This window comes from Alligator mississippiensis, chromosome 14 (assembly GCF_030867095.1).
Source record: "Alligator mississippiensis isolate rAllMis1 chromosome 14, rAllMis1, whole genome shotgun sequence".
In the NCBI taxonomy this organism is placed as follows: Eukaryota; Metazoa; Chordata; order Crocodylia; family Alligatoridae; genus Alligator; species Alligator mississippiensis.
The window spans coordinates 35,375,140-35,397,670 of NC_081837.1; the positions used below are offsets into that span (position 1 = coordinate 35,375,140).

Below are 22,531 nucleotides of genomic sequence, written 5' to 3' on the forward strand. Positions count from 1 at the left end.
CTGGGGAGACAGTGGACATGATATATCTTGATTTTAGCAAGGCTTTTGAATTGGTCTCCCATAGCATTCCTGCAAGCAAGTTAAGGAAATATGGGTTCAAAGAATGGACTGTAAGGTGGATAGAAAGCTGACTGGATCACTGGGCTCAAGAAGCAGTGATCAATGGCTCAATGTCCGGTTGGGAGCTAGTATCAAGTAGAGTGCCCCAGGGGTCAGTCCTGGGGCCAGTTTTGTTCAATATCTTCATTAACAATTTGGAAGATGGGATTAAGTGCATCCTCAGCAAGTTTGTGGATGGCACCAAGCTGGGGGGAGTAGTAGATATGCTGGAGGGTAGGGCTAGGATTCAGAGAAATGGGAAGATTGGGCCAAAAAAAACTCATGAGGTTCAACAAAGACAAGTGCAAAGTCCTGCACTTAGGATGGAACAGTCCCATGCATGGTCACAGGCTTGGGACCAACTGGGAAAACAGCAGCTCTGCAGAAAAGGACCTGGGGGTTACAGTGGACAATAAGCTAGGTATGAGTCAACAGTGTACCCTTATTGCCAAGAAGGTTAATGGCATCCTGGGCTGCATTAGTAGAAGCATTGTCAGCAGATCAAGGGAAGTAATTATTCCCTTCTGTTCAGCACTTGTGAGGCCACACCTGGAGTACTGTGTCCAGTTTTGGGCCCCCCACTACAGAAAGGATGTGGACAAGTTGGAGGGAGTCCAGTGAAGGGCAATGAAAATGGTTGAGGGGCTAGGCTACTACATATGACTTATGAGGAGAGGCTGAAGGAACTGGGCTTGTTTAGTCTAGAGAAAAGACTGAGGGGAGATTTAAGAGCAGCATTCAACTACCTGAAAGGTGTTTCCAAAGAGGATGGAGCTGGACGGTTCTTAGTGGTGGCCCATGACAGAACAAGGAACAATGGTCTCAAGCTGCAGCAAGGGAAGTTCAGGCTAGATATCAGGAAAAACTCTTTCACTAAAAAAGTAGTAAAACACTGGAACAGGCTACCCAGAGAGGTTGTGGAATCTCCATGGATGTTTTTAACACCTGACTAGACAAAGCCTTGACTGGGATGATCTAGTTGGGGATGGTCCTGCTTTGAGCAGGGGGTTGGACTAGATGGCATCTTGAGATCCCTGCCAACCCACATTTTCTATGATTCTATGTTAGATGAAGTGAGCCCTCCAGCTACAACTGGGGGTAAGAACAGTTTTCACTGGAAAACAATCTGAGGAAAATTATATTACCAGGCAAAGAAACGAAAAGGAGCATGTTAAATTTGCCACAGTTTGAGGCAGAATCAGAAACTTTGCATAAATTCTCTAAACAATAGTTACATGGCACCTTACCTGCCACTTAGGCATATAAAGGCATTATATCCTGTGTATACCAAGCCCAATGCCAAAGCATCAGAAGAAATGGAGGGACTGAAAAGCATATTGTACATGACCTGCAAACAGCACCTGTTACTCACACTAGGACATCATACCACATTTAGCAGGATCTTGTCGCTGAACAAACAGAGGGGGGGGACTCAGTCTAGATCCTACAAGCTGTACTTCCATCCCATGGATAGATTCATCTCTCTTTTACATCAGTATTTTTCTGGACTAATTGATGACATCTGAGTCCAAAATTCGATCCTTTCTCATTTGCTCATCCTGAGTATTCCTAGTGCCACTGACCTTTTTGGGAGAAATCAGGCTTCATTCTTCTCTCACAAATATCGAAATCAGGAGTAATTCCATTGAGTGCAATTGGCTCAAACCTGGCTGCCCTTGACTTAAGTGAAATTGTGAAGCCTCTCCATTACTCCATTATATTCATTAGAAATACTCTGCAATAATTCAAGCCCAACTGAAATAATTTGTTCCCAGGAGTTACAGAAGTGTAAGACAGACCCAAATGGGCATCCATATCTCCTCTTGAGTATTCAGAGCCTGTAAACAAGGTGAGATGGACTGACATTAGAAGAGATGAACAATGACATTGTTCTCTCAGGACAAACACCACCTCTGTATACAGCATCAGTATGCACTTATACACTGCCTAACATTGGAGGAACCACTAGATGCTACTATAATACAGTTAAACAGACTTTAAGGCTTGTAGAGGCCACATTGTGATAATCTAGTCTGATCCCATGTCATGTGATGGCCACAGAACTTCAAACCAGGGATTCTAGATAGAACTAAACAATTAGTTGTGAAACAAGAGCATATTTTTAGGAAGACTTCCAGTCTAGATCTTAGATGGGAAAGGAATGAGTCAATGCTTTTTGCAAAGGGGCTATGGAGCCCTTTACACTTTCGGAAACTGGTTCAAATCCAGGCTGCTCAGTATGACACACTGGCAGAATCTATTATCATCTGTTGTGCTCCCAGGAAAAATGCTACCCTCCTTGCTGGATGTCTCAGTAAAGAAATATCATTTCACCTCTAGAACTTTTAGATCATATAGCAAAGGGGTGGTGAGACACTAGGATGATGTGTGTCATGTAGGAGCTTGGGTCAGATAGATAGAACAAAAGACCCTCACGCTTTTTAAGTCCTGCATTTGTGGGCCTGGCACAACTCTCTTTGAAACCAATGGAAAAATTCACTTTGACATTAATGCCAGCAGAGCAAGGCTCATGCTGCACAGTGAGTTTATTCATGGGTCTCTAAATGTGGCATCTCTCAGCAGCCCTGAAACGACACAATACTGGTTTATTCAGCTGAGGAGTAGTATGAACTGTGCCTTTAAAACCCCAAAAGGACTTCAATATTAGGTGAGTCTAGAAGTGATTTCATGTTCAATCTGGCACAGCCTATTAACCACAGATATAGGCTGCACAGCAAATCACATGCACATCATGATCAAAGGCATGGGGAGGCACGGAAAGCATTTGTATCTAAAGGGGAGAAAGAGGCCTGTTATGAGTGATAAGCCATTTGGTTTCCCTTCACATTCATTCATGCGCAGTTTAGTAAGGGTGAAATTCACCCCTAGGCAGAAACCCAGCAGTTAAGTCTCACCTGAGTTTTCAAAATGAGGTTGAAATGGGATTGAAATGGCACTGGCTTCTTATTTATTATTGGGATTGCAGTGGCACTTTGGAGTCCTAATCACAGAGCAGAACCCCATTGTGCTTAAAAACACACTGCACAAAAATATGATTCCTACTCCAAAGAGTTTAGAAGAAGCCATGGGCTGCCTCTCTACACAGGAGTGAATTTCACCCCACATGAGTGATCAGCAGCTCTTCTTCTGCTGTAAAGGGAGACAGAAGGGTTTCACTGTGAGAGAGACAACAGTGCTACCTCTAGTTCTGCATTAACAAATATGACTCACACATTTGTTTTCACTGGTATGTTCATGGTTATTTTAAGGATTGTTTAAAGAATGCCAGCTACTGTATAATAATTGAAATGAAAGATGGCAGTATTTTTATTTTCCTTTACAACTAGGTTAAAAAGATTTATTTTTAGTTCCTTAAAGAAAAATAAATCTGTAAATTTTATTTGGAACATGTTGGCACTGGTCTTATACAGTGATTCACATCATCAAACCCTAGTGCAGCAGGAGCAGATCTGTGGCTAGCGTGAATTGATGGCATGATTTATACCAGCCATAAGAACTGTCATTTACTGGGTCAGACCTTAGGTCCATCTTACCCAGTCTCCTGTGTCTCACAGACATGGTGGCAGAGACTGGCTGCTGAAAGGAAGAGTGAACAAGGTATGACCATGGTTCTTTTCCCCCCTGTTCCTCTCTCACTTGCAGCTTCCAGCATTTAAGGTCCAGGACATTCTGAATCAGATGCTGTTCCCCGCACTCCCAGGCTCAATAGCTACTGATGCACCTTTCCTCCGAGCATTTGTCCAATCGCTTTTTGAATCTGGTTAAACCATGGATTTGGCTCATGAGCTTAAGTGGGACTCTGTGGATGTCGGGGCCTGCCATGCAAATCAGCTTTGCAGGATCAGCTTGCCTGTTACTTTCAATGCATTAACAAGCTTACTTCTTAATTTCAGTACAGTTCCAGTTTACCTGCATCTACTGTTCTATCTGTCAGCATAAAACCTGAGCCAGGGAAATATAAAAAAATAAAAAAAGAACCAGAAGAAATGAAATTCCCTGTATATTTAATTATGACCTTTCCAATAGTTTGGTAACCATAACAAGGCCATAGCCCCAGGGATACTTAAGGACTGGGGCAATGTTTTCAACGGCATTGCTAGAGGTGCTGACTTCATGGCCCATCTACAACAGACTTGTATTCCAACAGAGGAATTTTTTTCGTCTTTCTTCCAAAGTGAGAGCCACCAAGGGAAACTATAGTTCCCTCCCAAGCTTTACTCAGACTCCCATTGACTCATCAGTGCAATTTGACGGGGCAGTAGTTAGTATCAGGTGCTTCCAGGAGTATACTGTGCTAGCTCTGATTAAGTCAGTTGATTCTTCTTCTTCTTCCCCTGTCCTTGTCATAAACTAGATGTTTTTCCAGAATCATGCACATCTGAGATTGTTCGTGACAAGGTATTTAGCAGAATTTAGCAGATTTGTTGAAATCTGACAGGGGCCGTGATATGAACACCTCTGCTATGGCCATTGGTGATAGACAGATAAATAGTCAGGAGGGGCAGTGAAACACAAAGCCTTCACTGGCATCAAGTGGATTGTCAACTGTGAATATTCAGAACAAAATTTGTATGCATTCTGGGTGAAAATCATCCCTGTACAGAAAGGGCCAGCAAAAGGCCTTGGTGTCAGCCACAGGAAGAGACTTAGAAACCTGCTACTGCTTCCTACTATTGGTTCCAGTTCTTTAGATCAAGCAGTAAGGACTCACAGGCCTAGTAATATCCTGGGTTTGAAATCCGTTAAGTAGTGTTGGTTGTATATGCACCATTTGACTCTAAAATAAGACTTGAGTTGGATACCAACTTTGTATTAACCCTCCACATTGAAGTGAATACCCACATTGGAAAGGAATATGATTAGTGTATTTGCACCACTATCGTTTAGAGAGTAGACTATATTAAATATACTCCCTTGTATGCTTTTCTATTATTTCCAATCCCTTGGCCATTCATAACAACACAATGCTGGAAATGCTGAGAAATTCTCCTGTACCAAGAGGGCAGTTACAAGTCTGTTAGTAAAAATGAATGTTGAGAGTAAGTTAAAGTTTGGCCCGTGGCTGTTTGCCCTACTCACTGCTACCACAGTGGCTGCAGTAGCTGCTGCCACCACTGCCGCCACCTCCACCCTGTGCCCAGATTGGATCCAGCCTACAAGAAGCCCCACTGTCTGGATCCAGGCCAGGGCACAAGATGAATGACACCCCTGCCATAGCTACAAAATTATAAGGATAGTGGTAATTAGTTTACTGTAGTAAACAGAAGTCCTAGAATAGGACCCTATTGAGCTAGATGTTGTATAAAAATAGAATGAGGACATAATCTTTGGTCTAAAAGGCAACGAATCGAAGTAGAGACTATCCATCCCATCGTCATATATTCTTCGTTACAAATCTCAGTCCTTCCCTTCCAACTTCCTTCCTTTTTCATGTCTTTATGACAAGGTATTTAGCAAAATTCGCAGATTTCATTGTGACTTCCTGGGCTGCCAACTGTGTGCCTTAGTGCCCACGCTACCCCAGCCCCCTCCCTTCCACCTGATGTTATGGGAAGAATGGAAGGAGTTATGCCAGTGAAGGCCGAAGCTGTTACCGAGGTCTGTGCTGTAATACCCAGTCATAATGGCATAAGTTATAGGTGGAACACCAGAATGAGACACTGGTCTTGGGTCTGAATGCAAGTATCCTGAGACAGAGAACCTGGAACAATGACAGGACCTGTGGTCAGGACCCCCTAAGCCACCTCTGCTGCCTAATTGCTGGTCTTGGGCATATGTAGAACAGGAGCAAGTGGGCAGGGATTGTTTCTGCAATGGGGGTCCTAAGCTCAACATGGAGGTGGCACAGACATGACCTTTAGGTGCTAGCATAATATAAATAATCAGTGTAACATGTCATTAACTCTTTGACTGTGGGTTTAGGGAAGAGCCTAATCCTGAAAAATGCCAAGTGCCTTCAAATCCCATTAACTCAACTGGGAACACAAAATTACTAAAGAACTCCCTTTGCTTTTAATGAGCTTTGGATTTGGCTCAAAGGATGCTCAACTCATTGTGGGATCTGGCCCATAAGATAGATCTCTTTCTTCCAGAGGCAGAAGCCAGGGAGGCACCTTAGGGACCAACAGGTTCAGAAACCCATAATAAGATGCATGTGACAAAGTAGGCTGTCGCCTATGAAAGCTTATACCTCTCTGAAAGTTGCCACCTTGCCCTGCCTTCTGCCTGACTTCAGGCTAACAAGGATACCTCCCTCTCTCTTTTCTTCCTTAGGAAGAAATAGGCTAACCTTTTGCACTGGAGAGATGCCAGCACGGATTATGAAAGGGTTAAAATGCATCCACTCTCCAGAGATTTTAGTCTTTTAAAAACGAAACAAAGACGCTTGAATTCTTCTGAGACAGATTATTATGGGCTCCTGCTATCACAGCTTGACCATCTGCACTGATCCAGGGAAGATTGGCACAATCTTTCATCTCCCCTACTGCAGCTGTTTGTCTGGTGACATTGTGCACAGGCCCATCTGATGCTCCCTGACTATGGCTTATATTCCATCGCTTTAAGAAGTTTAAGATTAATGCACAAAGCATTGGGATTCATCTTTGCCTCGTTCCCCATCGCACCAGCTTGCGACCTGGAGGGTTCCTTAGCTCACAGTCCAACCTTTGCTGCCATACAGGGTTAAGATGTAAGCTTGTTTCAGTCGGCCGTCTGTTCCTTGCAGTCAGCCATCTGTTCCTGCAGAGTGTGGGAGGATGTGTTGTCTAGTGGTTAGAGTGGGGTGGGATGACTGAGAATTAGGACTCCCAGCTACAGGAAAGAGTGGTCTATGGAAGGCGGTGAATCAGGACTCTTGGTTCCACTCTCTGCTGCAGGAATACGGTTGAGTTATGAAAGGAGCAAGAGTTAAGATCCCTACAATTCTAGAGCAAGCTCTAGGAGTGAGTTTAGAAGGAAGTTAGGAAAGGAGGAGGATCTGAACCCTGGTTTCTACCTGCAGTTGTTGAACTATTCCATGACTGTATGTCGTGTCACTGTTCTGTGCCTCAGTTTCCCTATCTGTAAAAATGAACATAATATCTCCTTAGGAAGGAGTTGTACAGTGTATTTAATAAATACTTTTGAAATGCCCACCAAAAAGGAGCTACATAAATCCAAAGTAGTGGCATTGTTCTGACATGTAATAATAGCACAAGTGAAAAGAAGTATGTATTTGTTAACGTGCATTATGGTTTTGTTTTGGAAAAGCACTAAGAATAGCCATTATACAAAGTCCCCAGATTCTTTTCCCCCCAAAATTGAAAAAAACATGCTAAGAGCCACACATTAAACCCTTCTTTTATGACTCCTGAATTTAACTCTGTGAACACAGCAGCAGAGGCAATGTTTCAGCAGTGCCTGATTTCAATTACAGTTTGAGCCAGCTAACTGATAACCACTACATAGGCTTTAGCTCAGATCAGTCTGTGGACACTGACTGAACAAAACAATTCCTAAACCCCTGACTTTTCCCATCCCTACCCTTCACTGATTTAGTACAAGTCAGGCAGGGGGAGGACTGAGCCAATGTAGGCAGTGGAGGAATGTGCAGTCAGAGCTTACCACTGCCCTTCATTTGTTAGACAAAGAGTAAAGGCAGGTTAAAGCATTGTTTGCTAATTCAAAATATCCATTTCTAGGGATAGCAAAGTACACCCAAATGTAGGATCCAGATCTTCAGTCTTCCCTAAAGATTCACATCTGGAAGAACTGTTGGCTCCGTATCAGCACACTAATCAGTAATTAAATCATGTTTAATTTCATAGCTTTTCACTCCCTCCCTCACCTTCCACACAGCTCTGTCTCAAATAGATCACTGGCTGCAGATAGAAATGGAAAGAAGAGAAGTCTTATTGTGTATCATAACTAATAAACACAACTATTTTGGGTTAAGTGTTTGTAGTGAATATGTCAGATCATATACTAGCACAGTAAATTAAAAAGGGATAATTCTGTTCTTGTTTATATTTTATAATGCATGATGATGCCAGTTCAGAGTAGGAAGCCTGAAATACATTTTTGCGTGATAGGAAACCAAAATGTTCTCAAGAATTTTCCATCTGAAAGTCCCTGTCAGGGTCAGAAAGCGGTATCTTGTGTTTCCCACAGGTATTTTCTGCCCTCTTGTGAAGATCTTGCAGAAATCCAGATCTCTGGATACATCAGCATTCATGACTGCAACAAAAACCCTTTCTAGTGTGCTCTTCATGTTTTAAGTTAGGAGTCCTCCCGCAGCTGATCCTCTCACAGATTTGCTTGGTTAGTTTGGGGAGAATTTAAATTAAAAATGTCTCTTGACAGTCTCAAATGAGTTTATGCCAGCCAACATTTTCAAACTTAGGCTACAACGCAGAGTGTGTCTACACATGCATTTAAGTGTGCCTAAATGTAATGTGTATTAGCTTAATGTACATTAAGTGGATTTAGACAGGCATCTACACATGCAGGCGTTAAAGCGCATTTACACTGTGCAGACTGAGTTGAGACTTAAGTTAGTCCCAAATCAGTCAACACACACAGCGTTAATGCACTTGAATGCATCCACACGTTCATTAATGTGCTTTAACTATTTGTGCCTAAATTTGATACTTGCATTTACAGCTATCAAATTTAGATGTGAATAGTCTAAATTTGCCATTTTTAATGCACAGTAAAGACACGCACATGTAGACGTGCCATTAATACACATTAACTTAGGCTAATGTGTATTAAAGCATCATGTGTAGACACGCTCACAGTGATCAAGTCAACTAGCAGATGCTCCTGGAAACCCCCAATGAAGTCTGAAAAGCATAAATATCGGTACAATCAGATCTTCTCACTCAGTAGCAAGGTGCTCAAATTTAGTTGCTAAATCCATCTTTAAGCATGTAAAGAAGTGACTGGATTGTCAAAGGCCTGAGCAACCCAGCCCACAAACACTGTGTGTGCCACCTACCCTAGCATTTATCAACTCATGTTATAGGCCTGATCCAAAGTCCACTGCCATCTATTGCTGCTTGAAAGCAACTTTCTTCCAAAGAGACTCAAGTCATTTATTAACTATGGGGAGATTTGCAAAAGCACGAAGGGCAGAAAGGCACCCAAATCTCATTGAAAGATGAATCCCTGAATCTCCCCTATATTTACAACTTAAATCTATAAAATTAAATTTTGTTACAATTCAAAGGTACCCACCCTGTGTTCTGGGGATAATGTAACCATGTAGAATAGATATAAAAATGCTAGAGCAGTTGTTCTCAACCTTTTTTGGATTTGAGGCACCCCCTCACTGGACTTGAGATACCCTTCCATATCATCTGTGAATTGAATGGCACCCAATTTCAACAACTAGTACATATATCAGTGCATAAGCAGGCAGGAATAAATCTAAGCCTGAGCCTGTGCTTATCTGCTCTCAGCTTGTATGCTTATCTCCTCACACCTCTTTGAACCCTTCAAAGGGTTTGATGGTACCCTAGAGTGTCCTGGTACTGTATTTGAAAATCTCTGTGCTCGAGTAAACTAAACATCTCATCCAGGGCAATTTGGATCTAAGCAGGTTTCAAAGATGCATAGGTTGTAATGCCAGAAGGGACACTTATGGTCAGCTAATGGTACCTCTTGCCTAGCACAGGCCAGAGAACTACACACAATTTCTGTGTTGAAATCTAACAACTTGTTTGACCAACTTGTACATCTAGAAATGGTAGCCAGAAACCAAGTGAGGCTTTGTGAATGTTATGGGACAGGCTCAGGCCTCAATTAGCTGTTTTTGAAACAATGATGAAGGACCCCAGGGTAGAAGTGTATCTGTGTGTGTTTGCACAAATAGAGAGCAACTACAAGCCCTCCTGCCAGCAGACAGAAGCTGTGTCTGGCTCTGGCATAGGTCAGCAGATTCAGATGGGCAGAGTATGTTCAGTCTCATCAACATGAGATCCACTGCTAATCCGGTCAAGAGAAGGCAGGGTAGGTTTGGACCTGATAGACTAACCAAACTAAACGTGTGTGTGTGTGTGTGTGTGTGTGTGTGTGTGTGTGTGTAAAGAATTTTTTTTGCAACGATTTAATTGGTCTAATAAAAGATACCACCTCCACCAAGAGTTCTGAATATTTTTGCCTGTAACCAACACCGCTAAAACCTGTATCCCCATGTATGTGTCACAAGCTTTCATGGGCTGAACCTCATTTCATCAGATGTTGTGAAAGGACTAGTCTAGGGAAGCCATATAGACAGCCTCTGGTAGAACTTGAAAGTGAATCCAGATTTCCTGAGATGCCAATACCTTACCCACAGAATCACCCTTTGTCTCCTAGAGAGAGAGCTCTGCCATTCATTTCAGCACAGACAGGATCAGGTCTCAGAAGCACACCAGGCTGTACCCTCTACTCTGTCACTAGCACTGTTTATCGGAGATGTGCATTTTTTAAAGCACAGAGCTACAAGACTCTCTCAGGTCTGTTTTCTGCCATTTGTCTGCAATCGTCTTTTAGTTATCAGCCTGGGCCACAGCTCCCCAGAGCACCAACAGGAACTAGGAATGTGCATGCATGGCATGGGAAATAACCCTATAAATCAGTAATGAACTCACCGCCTACACCAGCGTGTCTGCCTGCGCTCTTGCATGCTGCAGCCAATACATTGCCTGGGGAGGTTTTCTAGCTTTCAATATGCATTGTTTTTGGAGCCACTCTCCTCGATATGGCTACCCACATAAGCTCTCCTCAATAGTTACTCACATGAGAAAAAGGATGCCACGGCTTGCTCTTTAAGCTTTGTCTAACCTAAGGAATAGCCCAAATTGAGCCAATGGCAGCCAGCAATCCTTGCAGTTGCATTAGTAAGCATGCATAAAGAGAGCTAGGACTTGCAGAGATCAGGACCCAGGAGGGTTCACTCACTAGAACCCCCTCCCAACGTGAGCACCACCTCAAAAAAATAAGGCTCTCCCACTTGCTGCAGCACCAGAAACTGGCACTTAGGTAGAGTAGAAGCATAGCAAAATAGAAGGCCCAAGACCAGGGGCCAGAAGCATACAGCCTGTAGGCTAGATTCAGTCTGCTGAACCACTGGATCTGGCCCACAGATCCAGAAGGACTTGCCCCTGCCCAATTATGGAGGCGGGCCTGTATCGCCACTGCTCCTCCCTGGCCCCCACTTCCAGGCTGCAGCCTAGGCACGGCTTCCAGCCAGTGGGGAACTGAGCCAGGATTGGGCAGCATCCAGCTGTGCCCTGCTGCAGCCAGGGCAGGGATAGGCAGCAACAATGCAGATGCAACTCCTAGCTACCTGGCCCCAGCACAGCTTCCCACTGGCCAAAAGTTGCACCCGCACTGCAGCTGGCAAGCGGCAGGGCTTGGAGCAGCAGTGGCATGCAATTCCCAGCTGCACAGCCCCGGCACAGCTTCCCTCTGAATGGAAGAGTGGAGCTCTCTTCCATTCAGACAACCCTCTGGGCTGTATACAGCTCCCCACTGTATGCCACCCAGCCAGGGTGCAGGGGGCTAGTAAATGCAACAGCAGCACCACTGCAGTTCCCAAATGCCTAGCCCCAGCACAGGCACAAGCAAATCCTGGCTTGCTGCCCACACACCACCGAAGCCTGTACTAGACTGTAGCCAGCTGGTGGCTTGAAAAGGTTGCCAGCCCCTACTCAAGACTAAGAACCAGAGTGCACGTCCCAGGGCAGCACTCACAAGCCCTCTAAGCCACTTGAAGCCACTCCCGAGCCATCTACTAAGCTTAACTGCTGGTCTCTAGTGTGACAGAATGAGATGAAGGCCCTTAAATACTATGATTTGTATGTCAATAGATGAGGCCTCAGCTGCAATTAGCCTTCCTTTGTACAGACATGGTAAGAGACAGTCCCTGCTCTAAATGCTTACTACTGTGTATTTAAATAGACAAGACAGACAAGGGCTGGAAGGGAAATAGTTTGCCCACGATCACACCCGGAATGAGGAAGGCATATGGGTCTCCTGATTTTCATTCCACAGGGCAGCACTGCTTCTCAACTGTGCCCTTGGCTACATTAAGGTGAATGTACCTGAGAGCTACTACCCTTGACAGTCACCAAAACACCATTATTTCTGCATGGAGAGAAAACCTTACACAGCCTTACACAACATCTCTTCTTTGAAGAAGAGAAAGTGTTTTGTAGTGGGAAACTGGCCTGTTCCCTTATAGTCCTGTTGTAGAAAAGAAATTGTAATTATTCTTGTTTATGAGCATCTCAGGAAAATAATTAGTCAGCCCTGGTTTCCGTACTCTCCAGGAATTAACAGCCATCTATGCAGGCACTTATCTGGCACCTATTACCATAGTAACAGGACACCTTACAGTCATTAACATGCTTACTCCCATGACACTCCTCTGACATAAGGAAAGATTATCATCCCCATTTTACAAGTGGAAAACTGATCCAGGTGGTCCAGATGGCGACATGCTCCAAATCCTTGTGCAGACATTAACTCATTAATCCACAGAAACTATCTGTGTGGCACACATACACCCTGTTTTATTGATAAGGAAACAAAGGCAGATAGCAACTTACCCCAGGTCACAAAGCAAATCACTGCATGTGGATTTTCAGACATAAGTACATGCTTCTTATCTAAGAATAATGCTTCTCAGATGACAGTTTGGACAAACATTGTACATATGCAGTGCATAGTAATCACATTATCCTCCTCCTCCTGTATCAATTCGTGATGGATGCTGAAGCTTTACTATAGTGTGTGGCATGTTTAATACTTCTTGGTTATGACCGTTACTAGTCCCATCAATTATTAAGCAAATCCAAAGAGTGCTACATTAAGAAACCTTTCGCTTTACAATGTTGGTGCAACACTGACTCTGTCTGGTAAGTCAGCTGCATGTCTGCAATGCTCTGAAGCACGAGTATTACCTTTTAGATGGCACAGATCCCAGATGCAAGCACTACATATTAAGCCTCATCTGGTCAATCCCTCAGAGCCAAGCAGGACTGTTCCTTAAAATGAATTTGGTGCTTTATCCCACAAGGTTGAAATGATCCTAGCAAAAAAAGATTTTGAATCGTTTTCATGATACATAACTGAAAGACATCGATTATCTCATATCTTAGAAATAAGAGATGGCAACGATCATCATAATCATCAATATGTATGAAGGCACAGGAATATTTTCCATAGGATTCTCTATTCCTTTCCTAATACAGCTCTTCTCTTTCTCTAAATGCTTCTATGGACTACCAGGGTATTTTCCTGGAGCTATGGGCACTGATACTTAGATCCATCATAGTTTCATAGTAGTTAGGGGTCAGAAGGGACCTGAATGGATCATCTAGTCTAACCCTCCGCCACTGGTTGGAGCACACGCTGGGATCCTCTTCCAACCAGGTTACAAGTGTTGTAATTCAGCACTTCAGAAACAAGGCTTCCTCCGCCAGATGGCACCATAACACTGCTCTTCATCAGAAAAACAGCTGCACAATTTCGGATATTGTCCAGTGGGATCTGTATTTATCTGACAAACGCTGCAGCAGTGAGTAGGAGGAAGGCTCAACCATCTTCTCTGTAGGAAGACTTTAACGCTTCCTTTGAAGATATAACAATTAAAGGCTGAATAGGAGGTCTTGGACCCCACAATTAAAACAGCATTCATCCTGAAGCTGTGCCATCTCAGGGTGTGATCTTACAGTCTGGTCTAAGGCTAGATGGCATCAGGCTGGGTTAGTGATCAAATGGATAAATTAAAAAGTGAACTCCTGCAGGGAAGCAGTGGAGTGATTCAACCCCTCTTGCATCCGTGTGGATACTAAGCAGCTCATGCTAGGCGGTGCTGTGAAAGCAAAGCTCTTTGTGTGACCAGACGGTTACTATTCCTAGCCACTAAACCTTTAACGGCCCTCCTGGCACAAATATTTCTCTGGGAGTCCTGGTCAAAATCTGGAACTCGCCTGCGGCTTCAGCTTCCCTTCTGTTGTGTTAGGATACAGCTGCATTTCATCACGAAAACAGCTGCATTTCAGTAAGAATTGCAACATCCCGGGTGCATAGGTACGCCTGCAGCGCGTGCCAGGATGCTTCTCACAAGTCGCATCATTCAGCTTTTCATTAAAACAAGTCTCTGAGGCACTAGCCCTGGATAAATGTTGTGCTAATGTTGCTTTTAGCATTAGCTCTGGTGCTACATAACCAGACTTAGAGGCATTGCTCCAAAATGTTTTTCAACTGCTGTGTTTAGCATCTATGGTGCTAAAAGTGTCTTTAAACAATTTATTATCCAAGATACTTAGCTTTTAAAAAAAATAAAAGCTTGTTCTTAATTATTTTGTGCTTTTGGCACGAAACACAGCTGGCTGGTGCGTTACGCTTATATTCCCGTCCTAACGTTGTAAAGAATTCGCTTCATACAGCAGATATTTTAGGGTCATGCCTTGAGTGCTATCGTGATCTTGGAGAAACGTCTTGCTAATGTTGCTCTTCGCAAAGTTGTGCCCCTAAACCCGTGGAGCCGATAAACTCGGGTCTCTCTCCTGTTCGTCACCGCGCTCCTGCTGGTTTTCTCGGTCTTTCCTCGTGTGCGCGTCCCGATGCCGATGAACGCAGACTGGGAATCGCTGGCATCCGTAAACTAAAAACACGGAGCAGCCAAAATTGCAGGATGAACCTTTTTAACCCCCTTTCTCTCTCAGAATAAAGGTCATCGGTGAACTCGGGGGCAAAGATGCCCATGACGTGATCAACTGGGATTTTTTTTTTTTTTTTTTTTAAGTTTTAAGATCATGCTGGTGAGGTGGAAGCATTTCTCTGGGGCCTGTGAGGGGCTGGCTCCTGCCTCAGGATAAGAGGAGAGCATTTCTCAGTCCTCTCAGCACGTGCACAGGCGTGACAGCCTCGGGGTGCGTCGTCCTCCCTCGCCCGGCCATGACAGGGTTAACCCCCCCTGCCCTCGCCCTTGCCCTTGCCCTTTCCCAAGATGGCGCCCTCCGCTTCCGCGCTCTGCGCCAGCGCGCGAGCGGAACGGTTTCCATAGCCTCATCAACGGTTTGCATAAAAATCATCAACGGCTTCATGACATCATTCGACGCCGCTGGAGGGGGGGCGTTGTTAGGGAAAGGAAAGGAAAAGAGATGGGGGGGAGGAGAGATGACGGTTGAATCCACCTCGCCCCGCCCTCTGACCCGTACTTCCGGCCCCTGCGTAGCGTGCGGGCGACCCCGTGGCGACCTCCTTCCGGCAGCACCGTGTAGGACAAGCGTGCAACGCGTTTCGCGTCCGCCCCGGGCTTAAAGTGAGCGGGGCCGGGCCGGGCTGGGCCTCACCTTCCGCACGGCGAGGGCGAGGGCGAGGGGGAAGGGAGCAGGGGGCGAGGGAGGCGGGGGCCCGGGCCCAGGCCCAGGCCCAGGCGAGCAGCGCTGCTAGGCCTTGAGGATCACCGCACGTGTGCGGTGGTTTCCACCCGTGTACCATGTGGGATCAGTCATGGGAACAGTGCCCACAAATGTGCCATCGTTTTGGAGGCGGAGAGGGGATGTGGCACGTGCCAAACCCCGGTCACGCCCAGGGTGTTACTTGGGTTTGCTGCCAGCGCGTCCCTATAGGTTTCATCGATGATTTAGGGACCTTTTGCCGCTTACCTCGATTAAATGCATCAGCTCCCGACTTTATCTGCTGTCTCTGTTTCACGGAGACGTAGCCGCGCGCCTGTTTGAATGCTTGCGTGTGACGGCTGTTCAGCAAATTGGCGAAGTTGGAGCTCTCGGTGCGATCGTTTGATATTTTGGGCTGGAGCGTGAAGGAAGCAGCGCCGGGCGGGAGTTGCGCAGCGGGAGGCGGTGGAGCAGGCGGCGCAGGGGCTGTAGCCCCGTGCGTAGCCACTCCCACATCTCCCTCTGTCGGCTCACAGGAGGGACGGGTGTCGAGGGCTGGGAGCGCCCCAGGGTTTCGGGGAGGCCTTGGAGGTGCTGCTGGAACAGGCTGGTGCCCGCTGAATTGAGCCGTGAGCTGCCCTGAATAAGGGGGCGGTAAGGGCACATCCCTGATCGCTTGGGGGCAAATAAAAGAACAAGGGCAGGAGTGAAGGTTGGGTTCCAAGCGAGTATAGAGAGGGGGACACGGAGCAGACAGCGCTTGCTGGCCCTCGGACACCTCCAAGGAGCTGGTGGACACTGCTTAGAGACATGGACAGACCAGGAATGGGAAAATGGCTCCACGGTCCCTAGAGCAGCGATTCCCAGTCTGGTGCGGGTACCAGCAGTGGTACGCAGACAACCCAGTCAGTGGTACGGGCTAACAGATTTATTATGATTAGTTTTATATGGCAAAAATTTGCTGGTGGTATTTAAGGTTGTAGCATTTTAAATGGGTGGTGCACAGTCTGTCAGTTTGGGAACTGCTGCCCTAGAGGTGCCCCCTGCCACAGCCTCCTTCCTGGTCAGATAGATGGCCAGCTTGGCTCGGGGCAGGAGGAGGTTGGACTCCGTAAGGTCTTGGGCGGGGAGTGCATAATAGAAAAGGGGCAGAGAGAATCGTAACCAGCACATCAGACCAACTCCTTCCCCACCCAGCAGTAGGTGTTGCCTGAGCTCAGTTGTGGAGCATCAGACATTCCTTGTTCAAGCTGTTGCTAGCTTTCTTTGTTTTTTTTTTCCCCCCTAGGATTCCTCTGGCTAGTCTGGTTTGCTCAGGGATGATCCTGCCTTGAGCAGGAGGCTGGACTAGATCATCTCGCGAGGTTCTCTCCAGCTTGAGTTTCCTTGCCTTTGCCAAACTCATGATACACCTGAGCAGCAAAGAGGCTCCGGCCAGGGGATTGGCATGCTCTGCTCTTTTTGCCCCCTCGGTGCACTCCTTTTAAACCTTTAACCCTCACTGCCGTCCCTGTTTTATCTTTATTTTTCCCACAGATTCAGCTGAAGTGTACCCAGTAGTCTCCTCTAGTTTCACTGGACAGCATCCACAGGCTCCCTTGACCCAGGGAGCAGTGGGTGCTGACCAGTGCACTCTGCTCAGGGTGCCCTTCTGGATCCCTTGTTTTGATCCTGTGACCTTACTCCCTTTTCTGTTTTTCTTTTTTATTTGTTGCAAGCAATCAGTTATTGTCTTCCTCAGTGGCCTCCCTTCTTAAGAAGGGGTCTTATAGTTCTTTGTTTAGGCCTAGGCTCACATTCTGCGAGTGCAACAAATAGGCCAGCTTGACTTTCCTACAATCCTACTCTGGTCATTACTGAGCTGCTCTTTGCAGATGCTGAGCATGTCACGGGTCTCCACCTAGTCCCCATGCCCTGAGTTTGCCACATGCATGGTTCTGTAATGCAGGGAACGTAATTAAAGCACAGTCTTTGACTTTTACGTCATCCATGGCCAATATTTGGCCTTCTCTGGACAAATATAAAATGACATGTGGAGTATTTGTACAGTGACATCCATTGGCATCTTTTCAGCTTGTTTTGTAGTGTGGTTGAAAACACTTCTCAAATGAGAGTTACCAGCATGTAGAATTTAAGTGAGCAGTTGACACAATGGTTAGAAATCCTACTATTGCATTGCAATTGTATGGACTCCTATAATGCTAGCCTTTTGCTTATAGCTGAGAGAGAGAAAGCAAGGATAATTTTGCATGAACAGGCGAGTGAAGTATAGGATTGAGTGTGCACTTAGCAAATGTGTAGATGACATGAAGTTGAATGGAGTTGGGAGGGTAGGGCTAGGAGAAATGGTCCAAAATCAGTAGGATGAAATTTAACAAGAACAAGTGCAAAGTCTCGCAGTTGGAATGAAACAGTGTTGTGCACAAGGACAAGGAAAGACTGACTACGCTGCTGTACTGTAGAAAAGCAGCTGGTGGGTACAGCACTCTGTAAGCTGAACAAGAGCCAACAATATGTTGAGGTGTGATTGTTCATATTCTGCTTGATGTACATCAGGTTCTAATGTGCTATGGGAGCCCTTCCAGAACAACAGTTGCCTAAATCCAAAGCACTCATTTTTGTTCTTTCCTCTGTTTCTTATTTTAGAATGCGTTACGTGGCCGCTTACCTGCTTGCTGTCCTGGGTGGGAATGACAGCCCCACAGCCAAGAACATCAAAAAGATCCTCAGCAGTGTTGGTATTGATGCAGATGACGAACGTGTCGACAAGGTTTGTTTGGGGTGTTTGTGTGCATTCCTCTTCACCCTTGTATTTTGGAATAGTTGAGAGGAACTTATCCTTGTTGGCTGTTTTGGAAGATTTGTAAACAAAATAATTCACATTTTGGATCATCATCTTTAGTATTTTCATTGACACTGATATTGCACTATTTTAAGAAACCAAATTAAGTGAAAGTGTTTAGTGCTACATAACCAAATTTCGGCATTGCTCCAAAAATTTTTTTTGACTGCTGTTTTTAGAATCTGTTATGCTAAAATGTTTTTAAATAATTTCTTATCCAAGATATTTAGATTTTAAAAAAAATAGCTTGTTTTTAATTGTGTGCTTTTGGCACTAAATACAGCTGGGTTGTCAGTTTATGCTTATATTCCCATCCGAATGTTGTAAAGAATTCAGTTCATATAGCAGATGTTTTAGGGTAATGTTTTGAGTTCTACTGAGATCTTAGATAAATGTTGTGCTAATGTTGCTCTTAGAATTAGCTCTATTACAGTTTTTCCCTAAACCCATTTAGCTTATAAACTCGGTTCTTTCTCCTGTTCTTCTCTGTTCCAGCTGATTTTTCTCTCTCTCTCTCTCTCTCACACACACATCCCATTGCTGATTAACACACAGACTGGAAATTGCCAGTCAAGAAACTAAATACACCAAACAGCCAGAATTCCAGGATAAACCTTTTAACCTCTTTCTGTCTTTCTCTCTCATAATAAAGGTCATCAGTGAACTAAGTGGCAAAGATGTCGATGATGTTATCAACTCAGGTAAAAACAGTTTTAAGATCATGCTGGTGAGATGGAAGTGGGCAGAAAAATCTCTTTTGCATTTCTCTAGATAGGTCAAGGACTGCAGTACTGAGTTTCATATTTATTTAAACAAAACAGGGCTGGAAAAGTAGAGACTGCAGAGCAGTTTCTGCAGGCAGGTCATTGGTTACCAGCTTATTGAAATGCAGTAGGCTATCTCAAGAATTCAAATCCAGTTTTAAAGAGATGATTTGACAGTAAAATGTTGTTTAGATTCTCATGCAAAAGGAAAGAGTATTTTGTTGCAAGGTTAAATTTATTGAACTTGAGTTTATTCGAAGGGGAAATTTTATTGCTTTACATGGGAAAAGCACATGCCTCATGACAGCAGTGAACCTTAATATCCAAACATTATTCTTGTTATGACTGTTATGAAGTGATATGGCCAACATAATTTTGATATTACCCTTTGTTTCTGTCAGTTGAGCTGTCCTCACCATAAAATTGACATACTTTTGTTTCAAATTTAAATGTGTATCTGTAATGGAAAACGCTAACATTCCATTCATTTTTCTTACCATGAAAATCCTTGCTTGCTCAAAACTGCTAGAACTTAAATGAAATGGTCTGGTCCAATCTGAGCATGGGAGTGATATTCAGGAATTTATGAATCCTAATAGTCTGTGAAACTGTCTGCGGCCTTGGACAAGTCATAATCCTCCTGCATCAGTTTCTCCAGCTGTCAAATTTGGCTGACATTTACAGGATATTGAAGCTCACTAAAAGTTGATTGCTCACTAAAAGTCCATTAAATTCCTTTCAGATTTGGTTCTGTGTTGCATTCATAAGTACACTTGATTGTACTGATATAATGGCTTCAAGAAAAATTGAATTTTAAGTCTTCATTGCAAGTACACTTTCAGTTCCTATATACCTTAATAAGCATAATTTACCAAGACACACACTTTCATTTCTCAAGGCCACAGTTTCAGAATTTAGTCTGCTTTGTCTCCTGACTTTATGATACCACTTTGAAATCTGTGTTTCAAATAACCACATTATTAGAGGCATGGCTGTCAGACTAGAAATGTTGAGCTTCATTCATTTGAGGCAAAAAGGGTCTGTGTAGAAGATCTAGTCTGACCTCCTGTGTAACAAGAATTGGTGGTTCCTTGAGCAAACCCAACAGCTAGCAGCTGAATTGGAATAAGTCACTTAGAATGACATTAGTCCTGATTTAAACAGTCTTAAGCGATGGAGAACTTACTCAGCCTTACTAGTCAGATCAAGATGTAGTGTTGCAGATTTAAATGTGTAAATCTCTTCAGGATGCTGCTGCTTAGTGAGGATGGTTGCAGTTTCTTCCCATATTCAGTAACAAAAGGGGCATCTTTGGGCAAGTTGCCTGAATTGGTCACCATGGGCATATAGAGTGAAGGGCCGGTTCATGCTGGAATACTGACTTTCAGCTCACTATTCACTCTGCACATGGCATTTCTCAGACCCATTGTAGACACAGATCGGACCCTTGTGTCAAGTGTTTAGCCTCTAGTAACTTGATCCAGGTGTTACCTCATGGTTTTATTTACTGGCATCTCATATTTTACAGGCCTCTCCAAATTAACCTGTGTTCCAGCAGGTGGTGCTGTCGCTGCAGCCCCTGCTGCCCCGGCTGGTGGTGGAGCTGCACCTGCAGGTAGGTTTTATTTTTCATGCATGGGAATTCATGAGGACTGTGTAGGATTGGAAATGTGCTATGCACCACCCCCCCCTCCCACTCCACCCCGGGCCAACACCACCTAAAGAGGTTGTTTGTTGCTGAAAGATTTCTGGATTCTTTTTTGCTACATCATGGACCAGTTCAGTACTACAGTTCCCACCATTAAAACACCTGTAGCTAAATTGGGTATTCATTTCTATGAGGGACTTAGCGCTAGCTTTTTGCCATTGCTGTAGGGGTATTGCTTATGTCTTGTTAACCAAAATCAGGTATTTCTTGGTGACCCATTGTTCTTGCACCTGGGGAATTGACCTTATTAGTTCTGCTGCTAATGCCAGTTTTTGGTTTACCTTCCACCTCCTAGAATGGATGTGGTCACTAATTCAGTGAGCCTAGTATGAATGTTGAGGATTGCGTTTCTGTGACAGTGGCCATGCCAGGTGTATTGCATCTGAAAACAAAACGCCTATAATAGACTAAAAAGGAGAGGATCTTCCTGGCATCGGCTGTTTTTCAGTTGATCTCTGAAGCCCAAGCCCCTAACTTTTCTTAGCAAGCATAATTTCTGCAAGAGCTATTCTTCTTTTAAATGTGGGAGATAAAGAAAATTGACACAGTGCAGATATTCTAAAGGATTACTTAAATGTTTAAATCAAAATTAGGTTTGGGAAAATCTCAGCAGTATTCTTGTTTATTTGTGTATTAGTTTTAGCATTACACTTCAACTAAGGGTTGCACTTTTTATAACATGCAGAAATAATTTGGGCCTAGTTTTACCATTAAATGTAAGTGGGTTTTATGCATTCAAGTTGCTTGGGTACTTCTGAAAACCACTTTCAAATGATACAAGAAGCCTTATATTCAGGAACTATTCCTAAAGTTTAAATGTGATTGCCATAACTTGGTGTGTTCCTGGGAACGGTTGTAAATCCCATTCTTCTCCCCCTGGTTCTGTGGACAGTAGACATAAAAATGCTTGATATTTAAAATCAAAATTTACATTTTCTTTAACACTTACAGAGGAGAAGAAAGAGGAAGAGAAGAAGGAAGAATCTGAAGAGTCTGATGAGGACATGGGATTTGGCCTTTTTGATTAATCACTTTGTTCTTGGAAAAAACAATAAAAATAGTAAAAACTAGAGCTGCGTTAGCTACTAAATTGATTTTTACCTATTAAATATAGACAACTTGGCTGGGATTTGCAAACAGAATTAGAGGAGGAGGTGCCCAGTTCCCGCTGAATTCACTTGAAAGCTTGACAACTGAACTCCTTCAGGCTGCTTTGAAAATATCAGTACTTGGAGTTAGTGCTTGAAAACCAGGTCTCCTGGGCTATAATCCTATCTTGCGTAGTAAAAATGGACAGTTCTTTTTAATGAGAAGATGCACGTAACACCCATGCACTGCATCAAAGGTATAGGTTTTTGAGCTACAAACTTAATTATTTTTTCCCTGTGGTTTTCCAGTTTGCTCTGTGCGGTGAGGTTATGGACTGAAAACATAACTGTATTGTCAGAGTTGGTGTGGGGACTGGGAGAAGCAAATTGGCTGAGTGTTTAAAAGGGGGGGAAAAAAAGCTTTGAAAGACTCACTTGACATATTTAACATGGAATTATGCAGTTAAATGCTAAAGATAACAGGGTATCTTGGAAATGAGCAATTTTTCATGGTGGTTGCAGTCTCAGACACTTCAGCATGGATTTGCATTCAGTTTCTTTTGTAAAAACGACACTCAAAGGCAACAACAAAAATGTCTGCAAGCAGAGGTTGAGGCTTAAACTGCCATGAG

At 44.1% G+C, this 22,531-nt stretch overlaps 1 protein-coding gene across 1 annotated transcript; it reads left to right on the forward strand.

The window, feature by feature from the left end:
• Nucleotides 1-15,307: 15,307 nt before the first annotated feature.
• On the forward strand, nt 15,308-21,881 carry LOC102569389 (large ribosomal subunit protein P2). Its single transcript, XM_006266201.4, has 5 exons — nt 15,308-15,418; nt 18,144-18,267; nt 18,992-19,040; nt 20,632-20,718; nt 21,763-21,881. Exons 2-5 carry the CDS (start codon nt 18,145-18,147, stop codon nt 21,837-21,839), a joined length of 336 nt encoding a protein of 111 aa, XP_006266263.1. The 5' UTR covers nt 15,308-15,418; nt 18,144; the 3' UTR covers nt 21,840-21,881.
• The last annotated feature ends 650 nt before the right edge of the window (nt 21,882-22,531 follow it).

Excerpts from the sequence above, each read along its gene's own strand:
- LOC102569389 (XM_006266201.4), top strand. The coding sequence starts at position 18,145 with ATGCGTTACGTGGCCGCTTACCTGCTTGCTGTCCTGGGTGGGAATGAC. Across the intron at positions 18,268-18,991 it reads ATGACGAACGTGTCGACAAG|GTCATCAGTGAACTAAGTGG; the intron begins GTTTGTTTGGGG and ends CTCATAATAAAG. Across the intron at positions 19,041-20,631 it reads CGATGATGTTATCAACTCAG|GCCTCTCCAAATTAACCTGT; the intron begins GTAAAAACAGTT and ends CATATTTTACAG.